General features: G+C 42.4%; 1 protein-coding gene across 12 annotated transcripts in view; it reads left to right on the top strand.

Moving 5' to 3' along the window:
- Positions 1–16642, top strand: part of mllt10 (MLLT10 histone lysine methyltransferase DOT1L cofactor) — a 325623-nt gene that overhangs the window by 289451 nt on the left and 19530 nt on the right. For all 12 annotated transcript variants that reach the window (XM_078538350.1, XM_078538343.1, XM_078538367.1 and 9 more), the window contains 2 exons: positions 258–327; positions 3227–3381. In XM_078538350.1, the coding sequence (XP_078394476.1) occupies positions 258–327; positions 3227–3381 (225 nt within the window). The remainder of the gene's footprint in view (positions 1–257; positions 328–3226; positions 3382–16642) is intronic.

The following is a 16642-nucleotide window of genomic DNA, read 5'->3' as shown; positions in this document are numbered from 1 at the left end:
TTATTCTATGGTTTTCAGCATCCAAGACAATGATTTGTATATAGTATGGGAAAGAGATGAATTGTATCCCCTTGTTTACCCTTTTCCACTTCTCGCCTTCCCACTAATGACTGGCCTAATGCACAGCAGAAGTTTGTGAAGTATAACTTAGAGTGAAGATAATCCTTTGAAAATAATCTGTACTAAATCTCGTTATAAAAATTGGTGCATGCTCACTACCTGAACAATTTTGTTAACTAGTTTTGTTTCTTTTTCAGATCAAGAATTGGACAATAACCGCAATCTTCCTGGGAGGAGCAGTTCACCAAGAGGAAGTCTTTCACCACGGTAAACCACGTGCATTGCAAACTTTAGGCAATAAAAATATTTCACATATTTAATCACATTTTCCTTCATTTTAATGCCATTTCATCTTCATATCGTGATGAAGGCAGTAACTTGTGCTGGACTACGACGTTAATAGTGCTCCAATCCCTCACCTAGGTGCCTTTTTAGGTGTGTTGGAATGTTCAGCAAGCGTCGGCAATCTATTTGGCTATCAGGGGAGTAGAGGGTGTCAGGGGCAAGAAGAAAATGCATAATTGCAGCAGGGGATTATTGGATGTCAAATAGGAGACATGTCATCTTGGCTTAACAATAGACTCTCATTTCTGAATAAAGATTGTGCACTCAGCTCCACCCAGAACCTGAGCACACAACCTAGGCTGACACTTCAGTGCAGTACTTGGAATACTGCATTGTCAAGTGATGCTGTCTTTCACCTGGCTGTAAAGCATTCTATGGCATTTTTTGACCAACTTCAACTAATGTCACTTCAACCAATTCCACCCAAAAATAGATTAACTGGTCATTCATTTTTTTTGCTGTTTGTGGGATCTGCTTGCTGCATCCCTAATGCTTCCCTTGAGCATCTTACCCATTACTATCAAGTTAATGGGCCTATAGTTACTCTGTTCTATAGTCTACTTTGAAAGTATGATACAGTAGAAGTGGTTCCGCAGTATTTTTTTAATAGCAGAAGATTGTTTGGGATTGTTGATCAATTAGAAAACCTAGTGCTCAACAGAGGACCTACCCTTATTAGGAGCCTGTTTAATCTTCCTAATATTGGACAAGTTTACTAAGGTTCAGCTGCAAATTCAAGTGGAACCCAAAACATTTGTATGGATTTACCTGCATGTCGTAGAAATCTATCACTTATGGGTGACATAAGTGTGTTTGTATGGCAGTTTAATCTTTGGTTATTAGTCCACTGCACAGCCTTCATTATATCAAATAGCTATCATGGGTCATCCTCTTATGATGGATACAAAAAGTAAAATACTGTGGCTATAGGTCCTTAATCATCATCGTAAGGTAGAACAGAGTAACTATAGGCCCATTAACTTGATAGTAATGGGTAAGATGCTCATGGGAATCATTAGGGATGCAGTATATGACCACTTAGACAGAGAAGGCCATATCAGGGATACTCAACATGACTTCCTTTAAAAAAGGTTGTGTCGCATCAATTTAAATTTCTTGAAGAAGTCACCAGGTTAGTGGATGAGTGTAACCCATTAGGCACTGTCTATGTGGACTTTCCAGAAAGCTTTTGATCAGGTATTGGAGACTTCGCTAAAGGATCGAATCTTGTGGAATTAGCGGTAATGTGCTACAGTGAATTTAGGATTAATCATAGGTAAAAAATGATCTCCCAGTCAATGGATCAGATCAAAGCTCTGCAGCCTTGCCACATCCAGTTGTGAATGGTGCTGGGCAATTAAGATACTTAGAAGGAGAATGACGAGGCCTCACAAACACCCTGTCTTCAACAATGGCAATGCAAAATACCTACGTACGTCCAGAACTACTTGCACCGCTAGAGCCCAGTCACGTTGTTTTTGTAAAGCTTGAACAGCTAACATCTACCTAAAATTGTGGAATCTAGATATGCCTTATTCACAGAAATGCAGGAAAATTCACCTTGCCAATGACCATCCTGCTACTGTGGAATTTGAACTTCTTTCCAAGAATGAGAGAAACTCTAATTAATTCTAATTCTATACTTGCATTAGAGTCAATACAGCGAAGGCTCACCACATTGGTCCTTTGGATGAGAGGATTGTCCTATGATGAGAGGCTTAGTAAATTGGGTCTATATTCTCTGGAGTTCAGAAGAACGGAAAGTGATCTCATTGAAACATACAAGATTCTGATGGGGCTTGACAAGGGGTGTTGCTCCCCCTGGCTAGAGAATCTAGACTAAGGGGGCACAGTCTCAGGATAAGAGGATATGGGACAGGATGGGACTGAAATGAGAAACTTCTTCACTCAAAGGGTTGTGAATCTTTGGAATTACCTCAGAGGTTGGGAATGCTTCATCATTGAATATATTCAAGGCTGAGATAGGCAGATTTTTGGACTCTCAGGGAATCGAGGGATATGAGGAGCAGGCAAGAAAGCTGAGTTGAAACTGTAGATCAGCCATGATTGTATTGAATGGCAGAACAAGCTTGAAGGGCTGTATGGTCTACTCCTATTTCTTATGTTCTTATAGAATCTAATCTATTGTTTGAATTTTTAAAATCATTCTTCCCACTAGATCTTATTTTGTACAGGCTCTTTGATTCGCCTTTTTAAGAATTGAGAACATATCACCTGCTCACAGATATTTGCAAATGTTTCTTTTTTAACTAGTTGATAAGAGGGATCTGGCAATGATGCAGGATGACTAGTCTAATTTTTCATTCCCAACTTCTGCAGAATTTCAGTCTCTCTGAGGTCTGCTAATAGCTCTGCTGATTGGGATACTTTCAACCCACAAATCTGTTTGTGCAGCATGCCACTAAACCAAAAGCTCGTTGTGTTATTGACCAATCTGCTCATTTATTTTAGATGAGAATTTTTATTTAAATATATAGTATTACTTAATTTTTTATTGTTTAATAACAACAAATAGCTAACCAAAGAGGGATATTACTTCAAGATTGTTTTTTCTTAAAGCAGAATATCTCGGTCCTGTGACAATATTCCCAAGTCATGTGGAATGACCACCTGAAACTGTTCATTTGTAGCAGGATAGACATGTTCGATTGTCTCCACCTCAAGGAGCTGGCATTAAACTTGACAGCTTTGGAAGACTAGTAGGGGGACCATTGTTTTGAAAAAGTAGATTCCTTAAGAATTACAGAGACTAATTTTGTTGTGTTTCTTTTAAATTTGGAAATCCTAACCTTTCAAACAGATCTCCTGCAAGTGGCTTACAAATTCGTTATGATCAGTCAAGTAACAGTGTCTTGGAGAATCTGCCACCAGTTGCATCAAGCATAGAACAGTTATTGGAAAGACACTGGAATGAAGGGCAGCAGTTTCTTTTGGAACAGGGCAGTCCTGGAGAAGGTATGTATTTACAAGAGGCTTGCAGGCTCAGTCACTTTTCAATGCATCCATGATTTCACATTGCATTAAGGTGCCTATTTTGTATTTCTGCATGGTTCTTTCCTTACTGTCAAAGATATTGTTTATTCTTAGTGCATTGCTGCTGTTTTCATAATTATCCAGCAGGTGCATCATTTTATCTATACACCTAAATTTAAATAATTGAATAAGTCACATAGTTGTGGGTACCATTCTTCAAGGGTATCTACCACACAACACCTCTTCAGGCCTCACGGGTAGTTCAAATGGCAGTTCTTTAACTCTTGTTGTGCCTCAGAGTTTGTCAAAACACCAAGCATCAATATTCCCTGATGTCACAGGTAACATATTATTGGTTTCCAGAGATTTAAAAAATTTGTCCTTGGGATGTGAGCATTGCTAATCGCCTTTGAGAAAATGGTGGTGAGCTGCCTTCTTGAACTGCTGCAATCAATGTGGTTAAGTACACCCACAGCTATGAGGGAGGGAGTTCCAGGATTTTGATCCAGTGACAACAACGATATACTTCCAACTCAGGATGGCCTGTGACTTAGAGGGAAACTTGCAGGTGCTTGTGTTCCCATGCATTTGTTGCCCTTGTTCTTCTCAGCGGTAGAGGTCGCAGATTTAGAAGCTGCTGCCAAAAAAACCTTGGTGACTTGCTGCAGTGTACCTTGTAGATGGTACACATTGCTGAAACTGTGCGCCAATGATGGAGGAATTTGATGTTTAAGGTGGTGGATGGGGTGGTGACCAAACAAGCTGCTTTTTCTTGGATGATGTCGAGCTACATGAATGTTGTTGGACCGGAACTCATCCAGGCAAGAGGAGAGCATCCTGTCAGAATCCTGATTTGTGCGCTGTAGATGGTGGACAGGTTTGGGGTGTCAGGAGGTGATTACTAGCTGTAGAATTTCCAGCCTCTGACCTACTCTTGTAATCACAGTATTTAAATAGCTGGTCCAGTTAAGTTTCTGGTTAACAGCAACCCCCAGGGTACTGATTGAGGGTGTATTGATGGTAATGTTGTTGAATGTCATGGGGGGATGAGTAGATTCTTTTCTGTTGAAGATGGTCATTGTCGGGCACGTGTGTGCGACGAATGTTACTTGTCACTTATCAGCCCAAGGAGTTACCGTTTCAGGTAGTTGAAACGTTACCATCAGACATCAATATAAGATAAGCACTAATAAACCTAATGTGAAATTCAAGAGAAAGTTCTTTACCCAGAGAGTGGTGAGAATGGACCTTGCTACCTCATGGAGTAGCGAGGTGAATATTTTTTTATTCATTCACGGGACGTGGGCTTCGCTGGCTGGGCCAGCATTTATTGCCCATCCCTAATTGCTCTTGAGAAGGTGGTGGTGAGCTGCCGTCTTGAACCGCTGCAGTCCATGTGTTGTAGGTACATCCACAGTGCTGTTAGGAAGGGAGTTCCAAGATTTTGACCCAGCGACAGTGAAGGAACGGCAATATATTTCCAAGTCAGGATGGTGAGTGACTTGGAGGGGAACTTCCAGGTGGTGGTGTTCCCATCTCTCTGCTGCCTTTATCCTTCTAGATGGTAGTGGTCATGGGTTTGGAAGGTGTTGTTGAAGGAGCCTTGGTGAATTCCTGCAGTGCATCTTGTAGATGGTCCAAACTGCTGCTACTATGCATCAGCGGTGGAGAGAGTGGATGTTTGTGGACGTGGTGCCAATCAAGGGGGGTGCATTGTCCTGGATGGTGTCAAGCTGCTTGAGCGTTGTTGGAGCTGCACTCATCCAGACAAGTGGGGAGTGTTCCGTCACACTCCTGACTTGTGCCTTGTAGATGGCGGACAGGCTTTGGGGAGTCAGGAGGTGAGTACTCGTCACACAATTCCTAGCCCCTGACCTGCTCTTGTAGCTACAGTATTTATATGGCTAGTCCAGTTCAGTTTTTGGTAAATGGTAACCCCCCAGACTGTTGATAGTGAGGGATTCAGTGATGGTAATCACTGGGGTGATGGTTGGATTCGCTCTTGTTGGAGATGGTCATTGCCTGATGCTTGTGTGGTTCAAAATAGCATGGTTGGGCAAACTAGGTAAGTACATAAGGGAGAAAGAACTTGAAGGAAATGTTGATGGAATAAGGTGGGAGAAGATGGTATGGAGCATAAACACAAACCTGTTGGCCTGAATGACCTGTTTCTGTGCTTTAAATTTCTACGTAATCATTTTTATAGGGCAAGCATCATGACAAATGGGTGTTGTGGATGTTTTATGTTTCCAATTATCTGGAAGAGAACCAATGATAAACTAAACCACGTGTTGAGCAAATATCAAGTCACCCTGCAATAAATTTACAAAGCTGCTTTAGAATTAATTCACACTACAGCAGTGTCTACATTGCTACATAAAATTATCATTTGTTTCGTTGGGCTTTACTGCATCGTAATATGAGTTATGCCGTTTCATTTTTGTGTGTTGGTTTTGTAGTGCCCATTGACAAGTGTATGTTAGCTGAATGAGGAAGAAGGTTAGATTGCCATCCTCAGTAAAGTCATCTTCATGCTTTATATGTAAACTATCTTTCCCTTTCACTGATTTGTGCTAAAAAAAATTGTCTTTAGTTAATTATTTTAAAGTTCTGTTTAATGTCCGTTGTTTCTGCTTTGATAAACTAAGGAGTTAACCAAGAACATGCACCTATAAGCATGAGGGAAGGAAATTCTATGATATTTACAAGCCTCGTAGTTTTTATATCTTGTGAAGGCATTGCTGGTGATACTTCTCCAGTGCTTTGAGGTGGCTGCTGTAGGTTGTCCAAGTCTCCCAGCATATAGGAGTGAAGATCACTGCTATTCTATAAACCATGACCTTTGTCTCAGGTTTGAGATCCTGGTCCTCAAATACTCTTTGCCTCAGTCGGCCAAAGGCTGAGCTGGCACGTTGAAGGTGACGATGAGTTTCGTTGTCTATGTCTGCCTTCGTCAAGAAGTCGTTCCCAAGATATGGAAAATGGTCCACATTTTCCAGGATCTCGCTATCGATCTTAATCAATGGTGGTTGGGGGAAGTATTATGCTGTGGGAGCTGGTTGGAAGAGGACCTTAGTTTTCCAGGTGTTTAGTGAAAGCTCCATTTTTTCATATGCTTTGTAGAATGAATCAACAGTGATCTGGAGCTCAGTTTCTGAGTGAGCACACACCCAAGCATCATCTGCATACTGGAGTTCAATGACTGAAGTTGGTGTGATTTTTGGATTTGGATTGAAAGCGGTATAGGTTGACTAGTTTCCCATCTGTTATGTAAATTATCTCCAGGCCTTTGGATAGATTGCTGGAGGTCAGGTGCAGTATTGCAGCGAGGAAGATCACAAGATCCACCAAATCCGGTAGCAAGAAAAGTGGTCCAACAGCAGCATCCTCTCCCAAGCCAACATGCCTAGTATCAAGGTGCTAATCACTCAAAACCAGCTCCATTGGGCAGGACATTTGTATGCCTGACACCAGACTTCTGAAGCAACTACTCTACTCAGAACTCGATCGCAGCAAGAGACTCACAAGACTGTAGAAACATTTTAGGGCTATCCTCAAAGCATCCCTGAAAAGGTCAAGCATCCATATGAACTCTGGCCTGTGACTGACCAGAATGGGAAGGCATCGAACACATATGGAGGCTTTGTTGGGAACACGCAGAGGTGAAGTCAAGGCATTGTGTTAATTCATTGTGAACCCAGATGGTGAAGTAGGAAACCAGACAGCAACCTTTTACTTAATACTAGAATGCAACATTACATATGCCTGCATCCTAACCCACATCCAGTGTCCCAGAAATCTCTCTCTATATGTGTTTGAGGTACTTAATCAATCAATACCCTTCATCTTTGAATCATTAACCCTTAATAATGCAATCAACATACTATTAACAGATTCCCCTCTATCTTTAAATTAAAACTTTATAACACAAAACAGTATTTCAAAACACATCAAAGAGAAAGAGAAGAAAAACAATTTTCCATACTCTGTACACCACATTATAATAAGAGACATCCCTTTTCTAGGACCTCCAATAGTCTCTTTGTGCAAGAATTCATTTTATAAAGCAATCCAACAATTGGTGAATTGCATCCAACCATTCTGTCTTGGAGATTTCTTTCCAAAATCTCTTTCCCACTAGCAAGGTCAATGTTAAACTTTTTTCAGTCATGCTTTTTGTCGAATGTACATTACCCTGCAGAGAATGATTATCTGCAAAACATTCAATGGGCAAACTACTCTCAGAATGTTCCTTGTATAGAATTTTTCGTAAAATATTTGATAAGTAAAACTCCATATCTATTGCTTTTACAGGAACCAGTGTTTCCACAGCTAAATTACTTTTAAGTACCCTTTTTATTTTCTTAGCCTCCCAGACAAGGGACAACATTTCCCAGTTTCACCCACCAAGAATATTATAAAACTAGCTGCACTTGAAAACCCACCCAGAAGATTTGCATGAGAAGTGTCACTAAAAAGATACTAAGTTCATATCCTTCAGACCCCCCCGAAAGGCTGGAAACTACCCATTTCTCCGTATTTAATTTTGAGTTTTATCTGCCCTTAAAGCACCCTCAATCGTATTGTGTTTCATCATGATACTTAGTTCCAATATGTCAAAACTGGCACCTGACCTTGTCTTGGTGCATAGCCAATTCAGTTGTTCAAACATAGTTTTTCTGTGACAACCTCATATGATTTATTGGGATAGAAGCAATGCTTCCTAGAAATGATTGTTGATTCAAGGTTACTACCAAACCTATTCTGCTTAACATCTAAGCCCATAGAGTTAAAGGCCCCTGGAGCCTGACTTCCAATCTTAAATTCCCCTTTCATCTTATTAAGAACAAATTGCTCAAATTCCACAGAACCTTGCCATAGAAAATCATTGACATGCATCATAAAGATACCTGAGAGTTTCCCTTTGTGGTATCAATAGAGCATTGCTGGATCAGCTTTCATGTGAGTACAGCAAGACAGACCTAACAACAAATACCATACCCTCGATGCATCATTCAGTCCATAAACGTATTTGTTTAATTTCCACAGCTTCCCTTCCACATCTCTTACGTCTTTAGGCTGTTTCAAAAACACTTCTTTCTGAAATGTTTCTTCCTGCAAAAGTGAGGCTTTTATATCAATTAACCTATATTCCCACAAATATTTACCCAACAGAGCTAAGAGAACTTCAGGATTACTTTTCCCATGGAGGAGTCCATTCTAACATCTTGATCTCCAAGTCTTTCTTCGAAAGCTCAAGCCACTAGTCTCACTTTAGTTTTATAAGGCCCATCTGGGAGGACTTCTTTCCATATCTGCCCATCTATGTGATAGAGCTAGCTGTTGGCTTTCCACCATTTAGTGGAAGCCCAACTTTTGGATCATTGAATTTTGCCCTTTTATCTTTTTTCCACCCTTCATCTGGCCCGCGGGAGCTGTCACTTGCCCCTCTCTCTTTAAACCGCTGCCAATCTGACTCGCTTTCTGTGACTGGGGGATGCAGAGGCCATACCCCCAATAGCTGCTGCTCTCATGTGCAGTCTGCAGAGGGTTTTCCTGCGCTAGTCCATTTTCTGTTGCAGCCTCCGCAGTGGGAGTGGCTGCCACTGGACAGGGGAGTGAAGCGGGGCTGAGACCTTGGGGCTGGGATCCAGGGATAGAAGGGAGCAGGGCTGTGGTGGCGGGGGGGGAGGGGGGGAAGCCTGGGGCCAAGGTAGGGAGTGAGACAGGGGATGCGGGGCAGAGGTTTCGGATCCGGGTTGGTGGGAAGCGTGCGGGGCTAGCTATGTGGGTGAGGGGGGAGGAGTGAGATCAAGGAGGGAGTGGGAGGGGAAGGGGGTGTGAGAGAGTGGTGCCAAACCCTGGGGTTTGGGCCCTGACAGCCGTTTCTCTCCCACATCAGTCAATGTTTTATACAGGTTTAGGATTTAAGTCTAATTTATAAAATGTTTCCCTTTTATCTCTCTTATCAATCATTATTGCGGCTTTTCCAACCCAGCTCACCCCCATCCAGCAAGGTGGAGAAACCTGGGAGGGTGGAGGAGGGGGTGGGTGGGAGGGAAAGAATGAGTGAGTGGGGGGGCTGGGTGCAGGGGAGGGTGTGAGTGAGTGGGGATGGGAGGGAGGTGTGATTGAGTGGGGATGGGAAGGAGAGCATGGGTGAGTGGATTGTAGGTGGAGAGGAATTGATTATGATGTGTGCGTGTATGGTGGATCTTCTGTCATCATGGAATATGGAGAGCTTGGCTGAAACTTACAAGAGTACATAAAACAAGAACATTTTCACAAAGTACTTTAAAAACACAGATTTTCATATTTATATGATGTATTATTATACGTTAATCCATAATACACAATTTTATAATAACACACCAAATGTTACTATGCTGCTTTAATGCAGTTTTGTTTTTGCTGGCATCTGAGGTCACGTTCACTTTCAAGAGTTATTTTTATATATTTGTTCATGGTATGTGGGCTTTGCCAACCTTTGTTGCCCATCCCTAATTGCGATTGAGAAAGTGGTGGTGAGTTAAAAAGGGGCCACATTGGAAAATAGTTTGCAAAGCACTGCTTTGCTTTACATGTACATAATCCAGCAAGATCATGTTCTGTTTTTAGTATGGACTTCATTCTGTATGACATGTACTAACTGCATTGAATGTTGAAATGTTGAGGTCATTTTGGTAATTTTACACAAATGCATTGGTCCACAGTCTTGATGGTAATAGAAGGTAAACAAAGGGAAAACTAATGTTTTTATCTGCTTTAAGGCTAATAATTCCACTCATTTGAAATGGCTTAGAAGCATTTGCATTTCACTATAGATCATAAAAAGTGCTATAATTACTTGATTCCTTGCCACAGAAAATGTTCAGACCTTTTCGCCTTCAGCCACTAATTTTTAGACTCTTTTGTCTTCGGCTATTCTCACTTCTGCACCTGGCACTTCAGGGTAGACACTAAATTCCTTCCTACTACCAACTCTAGGCAGTTGTCCTTTGGATACAATAGCCCTGTTCTGAACGTCAGCCTAATTCTGCCTTTTGCCATCTGGCCCCAAGCTACCAAATTCTTTGGTCATAACTGTCAAACATTTGAGTATGTGAGGTACAGGGTGCCTTATCGCCAACTATTAATTACTCAGATTCCCAATTGACTGAAATGAATGGACCTTATTAGTTTGACTACCATGTTGGAAAACCACTGTCTTCCCATCACACCCTATCATCTCACGCGGACTTTTCCACTCTTTATGAGCCTCTCTTTTATAGTATACTAAATCCCCAGGATTAAAGTTTATCTTGGACAGTCTTATGCGTTGGCTTGGAGCTCTCTAACTTTGGAAGTAATCGTAACCCCTTCTAGGACCGGTGGACAGTCACACAGCACAGAGGGTAATTTGGGATCCCTCACATTTAACAGTTGATAAGGACTATAGCCCTAAACCATTTCAAGCGAATTCTTTGCATAGACTGCCCATGCCAAGTCAATTGTTAATTTGCAGCTGATTGATTGGCTAAGACCTTATGGAGCATGTCATTGATCACTGCATGATTCCTTTCACAAAATCCATTGCTGAAAGAGCTTTCTGCTACAGTGTTCATGACCGCAGTGTTCATATTTTCGCACATGACTCTAAACTCTTCCGTAGAAATTTCCTCACCATCCCCAACCCCTCCGTTGTCAGTCAGAAATTTAGCCAGTGCTCCCAGTCCGGTCCCTTTTCGTTTTTCCATGACGTTATCTACAATCATCCTTTTCCCCTTACCATGTATTACTGTAGAAAGACTGAATCTGATTTTCATGTCCACAGAATGCAAAATGAAAATATTTCTGTTTTTGTCCCATACCTTTAAATCCATGGCAACTACTTTAAGCCCTGTATCAATGGCAGTGTCCTCCAATACTATTTACATATGTCACATTTTTCATTAATCTCTTTGATGAGCTTTGTAGCTTCATGATCAACCACACCTGCATCAATTGGAAGTATTTTTAATCTGTGACAAGGAGGGTAGGTTGTGTAACTTTAAGACAATTTGCGTTTCTTCTCTCAAATTCTTATCACCTGATGCCATTGACACTTCTTTCACGTTCTGATTATTTGTTTTTTATTCATTCATGGGATGTGGGCTTCGCTGGCTGGACCAGCATTTATTGCCCATCCCTAATTGCCCTTGAGAAGGCGGTGGTGAGCTGCCGCCTTGAACCGCTACAGTCCATGTGGTGTAGGTACACGCACAGTGCTGTTAGAAAGGGAGTTCCAGGATTTTGACCCACCGACAGTGAAGGAACGGCAATATGTTTCCAAGTCAGGATGGTGAGTGACTTGGAGTGGAATTTCCAGTTGGCCGTATGCCCAGCTATCGGCTGCCCTTGTCCTTCTAGATGGTAGTGGTCGTGAGATTGGAAGGTGCTGTTGTGCCTTGGTGAATTCCTGCAGTGCATCTTGTAGATGGTACACACTGCTGCAACTGTGCGTCGGTGGTGGAGGGAGGGAATATGGACATGGTGCCAATCAAGCGGGCTACTTTGTCCTGGACAGTGTCAAGCTTCTTGAGTGTTGTGGGAGCTGCACTCATCCAGGCAAGTATTCCATCACACTCCTGACTTGTGCCTTGTAGATGGCGGACAGGCTTTGGGGAGTCAGGAGCTGAGTTACTCGTCGCAGGATTCCTAGCCTCTGACCTGCTCTTGTAGCCACAGTATTTATATGGCTAGCCTACTTCAGTTTCTGGTCAATGCTAACCCCCAGGATGTTGATAGTAGGGAATTCAGTGATGGTAATGCCATTGAACATCAGGGGCGATGGTTAGATTCTGTCTTGTTGGAGATGGTCATTGCCTGATACTTGTGTGGTGCGAATGTTACTTGCCACTTGTCTGCCCAAACCTGGATATTGTCCAGGTCTTTCTGCATTTGGACATAGCCTGCTTCAGTATCTGAGGAGTCGCGAATGGTGCTTAACATTGTGCAATCATCAGCGAACATCCCCACTTCTGACCTAATGATGGAAGGAAGGTCATTGATTAGACATGTCAGATTTTGTTAAGGGGATGCAGTAACACCCTGATTGGGTAAACTGCAGATCTACTGACTTTCCAAAACCAATTGCTTGATCATGTTCCATGTCCAATTTGATTTGGGCTTTTTTCATGAAAAGCTTGCTCAGCAGCAAGGATATCTCACTAGAGACTGAGTATAACTGGGTGTATTGTACCAGTCAAGTGGCATGCTGCAGCTATTTTACAAAGAACCACCACTTTTCAGTGACCTCAATGTGCTGTCAACCCTGAACCTGAAACAAGTAGAACTTTCATACTCCCTGACCTTTCTTTGATCTTTACTACTGAGCTAATCTAAATAACATTTTAACCAATCTATTCCATACACTGTCAAGGTGAAACCACTATTGATCGTGTGTTATGAAAACTACACTTGTTGAGAGCAGAGGTCAGGAGCTTCAACTCCCGACGGACCTAGGAGCTTCCGCACATGCGCAGTCCGGGAACTGGCTGCACATGTACATTCTTTCAATTCTTATGTTCTTTGGGCCCAGAGTGCCTGTGCAGTGAAGAAAAACGCGTGAAAACATGGATCAAGTGATCGGGAGCAGCACGACACTGCCAGTAAGTTCCCAGGCAGGGGACAGGGAGAGATCCCAAAAGAGGAGTCCCAGAGAGGGGCCAGGGACAGGAATAGGTCCCAGTTCAGTGAAAAAGAGCGGGGCAGAGAAAGAGGCTTTCATTAGGTAAAAGGCTGCCGGTAGCAGACTTTAAGCGAACAGGGCTCAGGAGAAGCCCTGGTAACTGAGGAGGGCTCAAGAGAAGCCCTGGTAATTGAAGAGAACTCAGGAGAAACCCTGAAATCCAAGAAGGTAGCCGAAGGTTGGTGACTCCATGCGGGGTACTCCTTTAGAGCAGTAGCGTTCTGCTCAGCACGGCCAAAAAACTGAAATTATGTTTGAGTTAGTTCCCGAGTGCATACTCGGGAATCCAGGGGAACGAAATCTCAGGAGATGAGATTGAAACCTGGCGAGGTGCGCTGTCGTTAATGCCGTCCAAGTTGGAGTGACTTGTGAAGAGAATTCGGAGATGAGACCTTCAAAGGTGAAGACTGGAATGCCTTGTGGGACACAGAGTCTCAGTGAGATTGGTTGCTTCACAGTGGTACTGATGTCTGGGTGGATTGCTGAGGAATCCAAAATCCCTATTTTGGTAGCATGTGGTGTTGTTTTGTGCACTGTGGTGTGTTCAGCCACAGCTTGCTTGTTAATTCACGTGTACCTCGTATTAAACCTGAATGTTAGAGTATAAAATAGATGTTGTAAATTGTTTTATTTTTCTGACTGGTTTAGTAATGTTTATTTTTATTTGTTCAAAACCTGTGGAATCTTGTGGCTTTATTCACTGAGCAAATGCCTTGAATCTCAAAGTTTGTCTACTTTAAGCATACCGTTTTTGGTCCCTAACCGAATCTTACCAACTACTTGGGGGTCTGCCCAAGGATCATAACACATGGCACAGTTAATGAATCTGCGACTAATACACTAATTAACAGACTATAGCTTCTTGTGACTAGTACAACTCCCTTAGACTGATCATTATCATCACCTTGAACTTCTGAATTTTCTGTGTCAGGTATTACACTGAAAACTTTGCTGTACATTGCATAATATTTTGAGTCATATCTGAACTGTTCCTTGGGCATTCCTGGGTTTCATTCCTTTTTTATTGCTGCTACTCATCCTGTCATCTACCAGATCTGCTAAAAGTACCTTCATCCTCATTCCTTCTGTTTGTAACTCCACTGGTACTGTCACCTGCCGAACTATCTAGAGATGCTGCAATCATTGAGTCATCCATCCTTTGTAACACTGCAGAATGTCCCATTTGCACCATCAAGGGTGCTAGAAATGGTTTCCCCAGGAGTTTTTTAAAGTAGCAGACATTTGATCCAAAAGGGTGTCTTTTTCTGAGAACCGAGTGCCAGTTAAGGCTGGGAACCTATCCATGTGCGACACCTTAGCATAATCTACCAATTTAAAAGCAAGCACTGATTAAGGAATCTCTACATTCATTTTTTGCAATCTTTTATACAGTCTGTTAAAGCCCATGATATATTCCTCATGGAATGACTGTCCTACTTTTGAAATCAATCAAAGTCTGACTATACTCCATAGGCATCTAACAGGACCATCTTTCTTGTAAATTCCATGAAGCTTAATAGAAGATCCAAACCTTTATCAGCATCCAACTGACAGGCATGCAGCTCACAAAACACTTGGCTTTTGATTTTACTTTTGTTAAGAAGCAACAATGCCAAAGCCATACCTAGTTTTCTCTTCAGTAAGGATGTAACCCACGTCCACATATTAATTTTTCCACTAGTCATAAGGTTCAGATTCAGAAGGCAATCATACCCTGACAATTTACACTTACTTTCAGCCAAGCTATTCTTTGCAAAAGTAACTCAGGTTACAATTTTCTGCGTGGAAAAAAATTCTTAGTTTCCAACCTTCATCCTTAGGCAACCATTCTCTGTTACCATGTTAGTTTATTCTGACATCATATGATGATGTTGGAAATTAGATGCCAATCTTTTACTTAATACTGGATTTTCTTTACAGAATACATCTGCCACCTCCCTAATTGACACACAGTGCAGTAGTTAATGCCCTCCCTGTGGTGATTTTGGTGGTAGGGAGGGCATTTAATCGGGCAGGAGGATGGAAGGTGGAGACCCAGACAATTTCCCACCTCCCCAAACCAATTGAGGCCCTTAAGTGGGCAAGTAATGCCTATTTAAAGGCCTCATCCCCCTAACGCTGGTATTAGCCTAGCGGCAGGCAGAACATTGGAGAACACAACAAGCAAACTTGTGCGGGGTTGCTTGCCAGCATACAGTGGGGGTCCCTCGCTCAAGGACAGTGTCTGATCAAGGGACCTGGCATTGGGAAGGGGGCACGCTGAGAGCCACCTACCTGCCCTTCCTGCTGACCCCCTAACTCCCCCTCCTTTATGAGCCCCCCAAACCCCGTGACCCCCCACCCTGAAAAAGACCACCCTGCAAACTCACTCCCACCATCATTTGCCAGTCTGGCTGGGCCCCTCCAGATACTAGGCCTCCAAGTGGATATTGTGCCGGCAGCAGCCACCGCCTCCCCAGTGGCATTGCTGTTCAATAGAGCTGGTGGCCTCTGATTGGCTGGCAATTCTCAGTTGGCAAGACTTCTGCTCTCAGGGTCCTTGTTCCCAGTAATGGCTCGGCGCTGGCCAGTGAAGTGCCTGAGTGGCACTTAATATGGCAGGCCTTCCCTCTCCAGCCGCCGGCTGAGACTTCTGTGACCTCCACAAGATCCAGACTGATGTGATTGCTGCGCAGAGGGCACAGAATACATTTATCAGAATAGCTCCAAGGATGAGGGATTACATAGACTGGAGAAACTCGGGTTGTTCTCCTTAGAGCAGAGAAGGCTAAGAGTAGATTTGTTTGGGGTGCATAAAATTATGAAGGGTTTAGAAAGAGTAAATAAATAGAAACTATTTTCAGTAGCTGAAGAGTCGATAATCAGAGGACACTGATTTAAGGTAATCGGCAGGGGGCATGAGGAAAAACTTTTTTACCCAACAAGTGGTTAGGATTTGGAGTGTATTGTCTGATAGGATAGCGGAAACAGATTCAGTAGTAACTTTCAAAAGGGAGTTGGGTAAATATTTGAAGGAGAAAAATTAGTGATAATGGGAAAAGAGCTGGGAAGTGGAACTAATTGGATTGCTGTTCAAAAGCTGGCACATACAAGATGACCCAAATGACTGTGCGTATGGTATTATTCTATGATTCTATAATTGATCCCTTTTTAAGAGGTACAGTTCCACTGTTACCAGTCACCCTCGAGAACCACGTTCAAATGTAAACCTTAACCATGATTGCTAGCTGAATATTTGACAATGAGGGCTATCACTTCTGAGTCTAGTTTTGCCCTTTCACAATGTTGATGTAGTTACATTACCAGCAGATGTTACTGTAATGATCAAGACCTTGAATGGGGGCTGATTGTTCATTTCAGTTTCTAACCAATTCCTAGCTGAGATTCAGTAGCTTAGCATAGACCTGTGACCTGCATGGCACTACTATTCACTGGATGAACTTGCTAAGGTAGCAGGAGAAACTAATGTTTTTACCAAATTTTACCAAACTTAAATTCCTGATCAAGTTGACAGATTTTTCACCTGAAAATTGA

This window comes from Cetorhinus maximus, chromosome 3, assembly GCF_964194155.1.
Source record: "Cetorhinus maximus chromosome 3, sCetMax3.hap1.1, whole genome shotgun sequence".
In the NCBI taxonomy this organism is placed as follows: Eukaryota; Metazoa; Chordata; class Chondrichthyes; order Lamniformes; family Cetorhinidae; genus Cetorhinus; species Cetorhinus maximus.
Note: the sequence above shows the minus strand (reverse complement) of the source record. Positions and strands in the feature narration are given on the sequence as shown.